Source organism: Mus caroli, unplaced genomic scaffold (assembly GCF_978045245.1).
Source record: "Mus caroli unplaced genomic scaffold, Mus_caroli_1 scaffold_19, whole genome shotgun sequence".
NCBI classification, from domain to species: Eukaryota; Metazoa; Chordata; class Mammalia; order Rodentia; family Muridae; genus Mus; species Mus caroli.
Window position 1 is genome coordinate 32,082,038 of NW_028227274.1, and position 8,959 is coordinate 32,090,996.

Here is an 8,959-nt window from a genome sequence, read left to right on the forward strand (position 1 = left end):
ATTTAATCTTCTTGAAAACTGCAAGGTGAGAAGGCCTTTGGGAGGGGGCTGGAGGGTCAGAGTGCATGCTTACTCAAGTGGCTGGCTTTAAACAACCGGCAATCCTTCTGCCTCAGTATCCCAAGTGCCCTGATTACAGGCATGTGCCACCACACCCAGCAGCAGAAGGCTTGCAACTTAAAACTCACCTGCCAACACTGATATCAGAGTTGGAACTCTCACTGATAGTAGCCTGGAATACAGAAGGCAACGCAGTTGCAAGTCACAGGCACTCTACCTCCGCTGTTGATGGGAATGGTGGATTTTCCTGACTCCTGTGGGACTGGTGCAGCTTTTTTAGTTTGTATTTGCTTTTGAGGTACTGAGGGCTGAACGTAGGGCCTCGTACATGCTACAGAAGAATTGCACGAGGTTGTGTTTCGATTTACTTTGTATTCCAAGCAGGTCATCCTCTGGCCTCAGCCTCCTAAGCAGCTCCTGTGCGCCAAGCCTGGGTATATATCTATGCAGTGTAAACCTTTTATCCCGTTTAATTCTCTCTACAACACAAAACAGATACTATAAGTATCTCCATTTCACAGATAAGGAAACTATGGGCCAAGAGGTTAGCTTGCTCTGTGTCACTAATTTGAACTTCAAAACTTTTTTTTTTTTTTTTTAATTTTCAGGACAAGGTTTCTCTATATAGCCCTAGCTGTCCTGGAACTCACTCTGTAGAGCTGGGATTAAAGGCCTATGATACAGGTCAGCCCAAATTTTGCAATGAAGAATAATGGTATAGAACAATGATTTCGCTCTGTTGCAAAAACGTTTTATACGCTTCCTATTAGCACTGTCCAAGTTGTCTACAAAACCTAAAAGCCTTGAAGGGTTTGTTACTGTCTTAATTTTCTGTGTATGAATGAGTGGCTTGCTACAGGCAATCATTAACTGCCTCTGTGGATGCTAGAAACCAAACCCAGATCCTCTAGAAAAGCAAAGTGCTGCTAATTGCTAAGCCGTCTCTCCAGCCCTCTTTTTAAAAGATTTGTTTTATATTTAATTATGTATGTATGTATGTACGTGTCTTCATGTAGATTGTACACGTGCCTGCTGAAGCCAGAGGAAGATGTCAAAAGATCCCCTGTCCCAGGCGCTGGAGTTATAGGTCATAAACAACCCCCAACTCCCACAGGGACTAGGGAGTCCTCTGCAAGAACAGTACACACTAGCCACGGAACCATCTCTCCAGTTTAAGGATGAACTTTGAATTTTTTTTTTCTTTTTTTACGTGTATGCATGTAAATCTGTTTGCCACATGTATGGTATGGTGTGTGGATACCTGCAAAGAACAGGAAAGGGTACTGGATCCCCTGGAGTTTTAAGTTACAAGTGCTTTTGAGACACCTCATGAGGGTGCTGGAAATCCAACTGGAGTCCTCTGGAAGAGGAACATGGGTTCTTAACCACTGAGCCATCCATTCACCTCCGCCGAGGCTGGGATCTTAAGCAATAATTGCTTACCAGTTCCCCCCAGCTTCGGTAACAGCGGAGACTACATCTACCTTTCAAGGCACAAACAACCCCCACACAGGAACCCCCTTGTGAGGCCCCGCTCAAATGCCGGCGTCTCTGCGACATCACTGCCACTGAGCAGCTGGCTCCCCTCCAGTGACAGGGCGCTGAGTACCCAGGGGCACATCCCTCGGTTAGCGGGAACGCCACTGTAACGGTGCCCTTACCTCTGTCAGAGGCGGCGGCGGCTGCAGCTCGGACAAAGGCAAGGCGGGCAGAGAGAAGGCCAACTCCGCAGACCTGGAACACCACACAAACCGCGTCAGCCACACGAGCCCCCGAGGCCGAGATCCAGCGCCGCCCCGTCCGACCCCGACCTCTCACCATTTGCTGCTGTGCAGCAGGCCCCGCTCCCGAGTGAGGCCCGCGATGAGCAGCAGCTGCTTTTTAATTTCCTGCAAGTCTGAGAAATCCGCGACAGTGGACACGCCCGGCACCGTCGTGGCGGCCACTGCCACCGAGACTACTGAAGAATTCGCAGCCATTTTCCTCCCTCGGCCGCTCCAGCCAATCAGTAGCGACAATATTTGCTCAGCCGAACCGAAAACCTCGGCCTCTCATTGGCCTAGCCTTGCACGAAGCAACCAATCACAAACCTTCTTTGTAATGTTCCGAAAAGGCGATGGGAAAAAGAGACTGTTAGATCCTGATTGGCAAGAGCTACTGAGGGAGGTAAATTAGAACAAGAAGTAAAGGGGAGGGGCGGGCACGGCCTGAGGCATCCCAGCTTAAAAAAAAGATGGAGAATAGAAAGCCATGTACCTTACGGATGGTGCATGAGTCCGTTATTCGCCAAAGAGTGAAAGCCCAGATTCAAATAGTATGTAAAAACAAGGAGTTTTTTTACTCTGTAGAAGATCAGCATAGCCGGGCGTGGTGGCGCACGCCTTTAATCCCAGCACTCCGGAGGCAGAGGCAGGCGGATTTCTGAGTTCGAGGCCAGCCTGGTCTACAAAGTGAGTTCCAGGACAGCCAGGGCTACACAGAGAAACTCTGTCTCGAAAAACCAGAAAAAAAAAAAAAAGAAGATCAGCATGTGGGGGGGGGGTTCCTAGTTACAAGATGGAGAACCCCCAAAGTGAGCTCATGGGCCTAATTTAACGCACATTAGGGGAATTCCAGGGTTGGTAACCTCTATCTTAATCTGTTGGGTCCATCTCTATGGAAATTCTAGAACCATTACCGGGGCGTGGGTCCATCTCTTCGGAAATTTCAGAACCTTTGCCAGAGCATGGGGCTGGTGGCAGGACAGCTTCTGACTAGCTGCCTGAAGCATGGGGTTTCTGTTTTGTTTTGTTTTTGTTTTTTCTTCCAGTAACTGGCTTGTCTGGACTTGTCCAGTTCTTGGAAACAGAGATTTAGATGTAGTCCCCGTAACTGTCAATTTGAAGCCTGTCATGCAGTCAGTCTGTTGCATCCCGCTCGTTTCCCTCCCCACTTTCAGGAATGGGCCATCTCGAGTCCTCAAGATGTTTTTAACATTTTCATGGACTGGTATTGCTTGAGTATTATCAATTGAACAGTGGAAATCTGTCCTTTGGCAAACGTAATTAAAGCATTGATTACACAGGGACTGTAAGTCAAGGCCAGCATCAGTAGGATAAGAGGACCGTCAGGGCAGACACAAGGGTGGTCACCGGGAGGCCAATTGAAGAGGGACTCATACCAACGCTGATACTGTTCTGTTTGAGGTTTTTGTTTGTTTGTTTTTGTTTTTGTTTTTCATGGAGTCTCTTTTTGACTAAGGCCATGGAATCTTTGACCACCCCTGAGTGGTCAACATAAAAAATTTCTCATCTAAGGCTGCACAGAGTCCTCCCTGCTGGAGGAACAGTAGGCCTAGGCCTCTTCTGTTCTCTAGGACTGCTTCTGCCATGGAGGACAGGGAATCCTATAGGGCTGTGATGGACTTTTCCATCTCCTGTATATCTGTATCTGAAAGATCCTGACAGAATGTAAAAGGTCACAGAAGCCCTGAAATTGGCAAAATAGACTTCATTGTTAGCAGAACTAACTTCACTGATTTAGAAAAATGGAGGTGCACAATGCTCTGGCCACTCTTTGACCCGTGTGTGTGCCCACTGATGAAGCTCATTGCCAGGTGTTTGTGATATTGGTTGCTGAGAAAGAGTCAGAAAATCTCTCCAGCAACCACAGCCCGGCCAATCCTGAGTTGCTACACCTGCACCAGACTCTTTCCTTGTACCCCCCCTCCCATACCCATTTCTTGAGAATAGACATTGTTTAGATCTGGAAATCCTCTACTCCCCCCTTCTCCTTTCCCCCCTGAGAGCCTATAAAAACTGGGACCCCTTTCCCCTCGAGGTCGACTCCTCTACCCCTGTGTGGGATACGAGTCGTCCCCAGAGCTCTGGCTTTCCCCGAATAAAGCCTCATGTGATTTGCATCAAGCTTGGTCTCTCGTGAGTTCTTGGGGGTCCGCTATTATCCTGAGGCCTGAGCGAGGGGCTCCTCTCAGGGTCTTTCATATCTATTGCCATCTGTAGGGCCCTGTAATTTTTATCTTGGCGTACTAGGGCCGAGGTCCGTACACTAGCAGCTCTGGGCAGCCCTATGCCAAGGAGAGAGCCTAGCAACACAGTGGAAATGGCCACCCATTTTACTCAATTATTTGTCTTGAAAATCTATAAAAACTAGTAAATACTTATATATTCCTAGTTTTATTTTTGTATAGTCTGTTTCCCAATTAGCTGCTGGCCTTTGACCCCTGATTCTGGACCCTGGAGTGGCTCCTTTTTGTTTTGTTTGGTTTTGTTTTTTGTTGTTTTTCAAGACAGGGTTTCTCTGTGTAGCCCTAGTTATCCTGGACCTCACTCTGTAGACCAGGCTGGCCTCCAACTCAGAAATCTGCCTGCCTCTGCCTCCCAAGTGCTGGGATTAAAGGCAGGCGTACACCACCACCACCCGGCTGGAGTGGCTCCTTGCTTGGGACCTGAGGGGTTCACAGCCTGGCAGCTTGGACAGTGAGATTACCTGATCAACCAAGTGTCTTAAGTCAAATATTTTGTACCTTGTCCCTCACGGCAATTTCAGGGACCCCCATGTGAAGCTTGATGAATCTGATGGATGAGTGGCTTAGCAAACTTCTTCAGAAGGGTGGTGCAGCCTTCAGAGGTGGGCAACCATCCATCTCTTCTGAAAACTCATTGGCATTTTACCTGATCTCTTTTGTCTTTAGTGATATATTCAGGAATAGGTGGGAGTGCAGGGGGCAGCAAAGCTATCAGGATGTTGGCAGTGGAAGTCTGGGCAGCCTCCCCTGTGGCTTTATCAGCTGGCCTGTCCCCTCAGGCTATTTCTGATGCCCAGGGCAATGACCTATGGCCACTTTAAGAGAAAGCCATATTGTTTTCAGGACAGTTTTTATTGTTTTATTTTATGGTTTTTTCTTCAGCATTCAAAAATCCCCTCTTGGTATATGGACCCATATACATGAGCCATAGCAAAGGCATACCTGTAGTCAGTGTAGATGTTAGCTATGGCCCTTTTACCAGTTTTAAAGCCTGGGTCGAACCTTTAGTTCAGCTTTCAGGGCTGAAGTTCTCAGTGGCAAAGCAGCAGTTGCCCAAATAACAGAGTCTAAGGTGACTACAACTGCCCCTGTACATCTGATTGCATTTTGGATAAAGCTGTTCCCACCCATGAAGTAGATACATTTTGAGTCTGGCCAGGGTATGTCAGTCAAGTCTGGCCTGATGTTCTGAATGCATCCCAGAACTATAGAGTTTAGTCATGCTGCACATCCAAGGATGGGTAAGGTAGTGGGGTGGCTGCGTTAAAGACAGATGATGGGTTATGTCTTATGTGTGGGAGACTCAAAAGTAGAGCCTGGAAGTGTTCCAGTCTGGCATTGGACAGCCACTAGCTGGGTGGATTCTTCAGGGTCTCCTTGATAGCATGGGGGGGGGGGGGCGGGTGATAACAAGCTCTTGCCCTGTGGTTATTTTGTCAGCATCCTTCACTAGCAGGGCAGGGGCAGCTACGATCCGGAGGCATGCTACCCATCTTTGGGCTGCCAGGTCCAGCTTCTTAGATAAATAAGCCACAGGTCTTTTCTAAGGTCCCAAAGTTTGGGCGAGTACCCCCTTTGCATTACCCTTCCTCTCGTCCAAAAACAGGTAGAAAAGTTTGTAAATGTCCAGAAGAGCCAAGGCCAGCACCTCCAATAAGGCTCTTCCTAGAAGCTATGTCCATCTCAGGGGTCTATTCTATTTTGGCTTCTTGGCTCCTGGTGGCTTTATATAACAGTTTGGCTATTGCAGTGAACCCTGGTACTCAAAGTCTACAAAACCCGACAGATCCCAGAAATTCCCATACTTGCCTTTGGGTTGATGGAACTGGGATGCTAAGGATGGTTTCCTTCCAGGCATTTAACAGCATGCACTGGCCCCTCTCCATTAAGTATGTAGCCCAGAGAGGTGACCTCAAGTTGACAAAGCTGGACCTTCTTAGCAGAAACTTGGTAGCTGAGCTGACTCAGCTCCTGTAGGTCTCTTGTGGCCTCCTGGCATGTCTCCAAGTCACCCTCCCTTATCTCCCCGACAATCAAGATGTCACCTACATACTGGAGCACCATTATTTGGGGATGGGCTCAAAGGTACTCACCCAAATCTTCATGTAGTGCCTCATCAAAGATAGTTCTTGAATCCTTGAGGCAGACATGTCAAAGTCAGTTGTCCATTAAAGCCCCTCTCTATAAGTCTTGTCATTTAAAGGCAAATAGGAGCTGGCTTTTGGGTGCTAGTGGCAGGCTGAAGACAGCATCCTTCTTCAGGTCAAACACAGTGTACATTGTGTGCTGGGGGCGCGGGGAGGCTACTCAGCAGGGTGCACTGGTTTGGAACTGTGGCATGGATGTCTTCCACCTGCTTATTTACCTCCCTTAAGTCCTGCACAGGCCGATACTCATTGGAATGGCCTTCTTGACCAGAAGGAGGGAATGTTCCATGCTGATTGGCAAGGATTCAGCATCCCTGCCTCCCAGAGCTGAGCAATGTGAGGGATGATCCCTGTTTTGGCTTCTCTGGGCGTTGGAGATTGTCTGACTCTGTCTGGGGTAGCCCCAGCTTTCAATTGACCTAGAACCGGGACCTGATGTTGGGAAAGTCTCATTGGATTTTTTTCTGCCCAGACCTTGGAGACTTCTGCTAGCAATCTCTGGAGATGGGCTTGGAGATGGGCTTGGAGATGAGGCTGGCTGAGGGAGCAGTTTGTGTTCCTCTTCAGGGCCAAGGTCAGAGCATGGATGGGCTATTCTTATCCAGCCTCATATAATGGTTCCCTCTGGGCCAACATGGATTTGGGCTCCCATTTTGGTGAGGAGGTCTCTTCCCAGCAGGGGTATGGGCACCTAGGAATGACCATAATGAGTGAGTTACCCATCCCACTCCCAAGTTCAACTTTCTTCAGGTAGTCCGTGGTTAGTGGTTAGGGCTTGGTGCTGGGTGCCCCTGCACCCATGTTTTCAATCTGACAGTGGCCTCAGCGGTTGTTTCAAAACAGAATGTTGTGCCCCTGTGTCCACCAGAAAGTCTATGGGCTTCCCCTCCACCTTTGCGGAGGGGCTGAGCCCCGACACCCTCAGTCGTTTACCTCTTCTAATGCCAGAGCCTCTGGGCGCTCAGTTTGGTTCTTCTTAGGGCACTCATTCTTCCAATGGCCCTTTCCCTTGAAATAGGCACATTGGTCCTCTAATGGAGGATGGGTTTTTCCTTCAGAGGAGCCTGGGGTAGCTTTGCCCCTCCCATGAGCTAGGTTTTTCAGTAGGGGAAAAACAGCCAATATTGATTGAAAGGTTACCTGGTGAAGTATTGCACACTTTTACAAACATAATCTGATTTAATTATAAATTCAGAACTATGGTATTCCTATCGTTTTAATACCTCAGGTTTATAGATAAGAAAGGGATCACAGGCACAGAGGTTAACAGCACTGGTTGCTCTCCCAGAGGGCCTGAGCTCAATTCCCAGCAACCACATGGTGGCTCACAACCATCTGTAATGGGATCCGATGTCCTCTTCTGCTGTGTCTGAAGACAGTGACAGTGTACTCACATACATAAAATGAATAAATCTTTTTAAAAATTATAAACGATGAGACTCTAAAGTCCAGTGCTCTTAACTATCACCTGCAGGTTACTGAGGGTGTAACTCTTGCCCGGGCTCAATCCCTAGCACCCCAAAAGTTACCTGAAGATTTTAAAAAAGATTTTATTTTATTATTTATTTTATATATATATATGATGAGTACACTGTAGCTGTCTTCAGACACACCAGAAGAGGGCATTGGATCCTGTTACAAGTGGTTGTGAGCCACCATGTGGTTGCTGAGACTTGAACTCAGGACCTCTGGAAGAGCAGTCAGTGCTCTTAATCACTGAGCCATCTCTCCAGCCCCCATGAAGATTTTTAACACTTATTTGCTTGCTTGATTTGTGGGGATAAGTTTTTATGGAGCTCAGGCGGGCCTTGAATTGACTTCGTAGCCAAGGCTGACGTTAACTCCTAATCTTCTTGCCCTCACTTACTATGTGATAAGATTACAAATGAGGACTGCCAAGCATGGCTGGATTTTTTTTTCCCAAGAGTCTTTCCTATAACCAGATATGGCACATGCCTCTAGTCCTGTTCTTCTGGAAGTTGCAGAAGGAGCACTGCCGTGAGCCCAGAAGTTCTACATTAGCCTGGGGAACATAGTGGGATTTTTTTTTTTAATGTGCATAGTAATATAAAGTGCAAGCTAACTAAAGCCCTTCTGTGGTGGTCTGAATGAGAGTGGCCGCATAGGCTTGCACATTCAAATCATTGGTTCCCAGTGGGTGGGAGGGTTGGGAAGGATTAGGAGGTGTGGCCTTGTTGGAGGAGGTGTGTCACTGGGGAGGGCTTTGAGAGTTCAGAAGCCTACTCCATTCCCAGTTAGCTCTCTCTATACCCCTCCCCTCCTCCCCCCCACCCGTGGATCAAGGTGTCAGGTCTCAGCTAGCACTCCAGCATCATGCCTGATGACATGCTTTCTGCCATAATGGCCACAGATTCTAACCCTCTGAAACTGTAAACTCCAAATAAATGCTTTCCTTTATAAATCGCCTTGGCCATGCTGTCTCTTTATAACAATAGAGACGTAACTAAGACGCCTTGGGAAATTTTTGAGCTATTTTGTTATTCTTTGGATTTTTTCCTTTGTTTGAGTTTAGTTCGAGGTTCTTTTTTTTTTTTATTTGTTTATTCATTCATTTATTCATTTTTTTTTATATTTTTATTACATATTTTCCTCAATTACATTTCCAATACTATCCCAAAAGTCCCCCATAGCGCCCCCCACTTCCCTACCCACCCATTCCCATTCTTTTGGCCCTGGCATTCCCCTATATTGGGGCATATAAAGT

The 8,959-nt window shown here is 47.4% G+C and overlaps 1 protein-coding gene across 2 annotated transcripts in view; it reads right to left on the reverse strand.

Annotated features, from left to right (window-relative positions):
- Cdc23 (cell division cycle 23) overlaps positions 1 to 2,053 on the reverse strand; it is a 22,345-nt gene extending 20,292 nt beyond the window's left edge. For both annotated transcript variants that reach the window (XM_021150685.3, XM_021150684.3), the window contains exons 1-2: positions 1,879 to 2,053; positions 1,722 to 1,794 (exon numbers count right to left, since the gene is read on the reverse strand). In XM_021150685.3, coding sequence (XP_021006344.1) covers positions 1,722 to 1,794; positions 1,879 to 2,039 — 234 coding nt within the window. In that variant the 5' untranslated portion in view covers positions 2,040 to 2,053. The remainder of the gene's footprint in view (positions 1 to 1,721; positions 1,795 to 1,878) is intronic.
- Between the last annotated feature and the right edge of the window lie 6,906 nt (positions 2,054 to 8,959).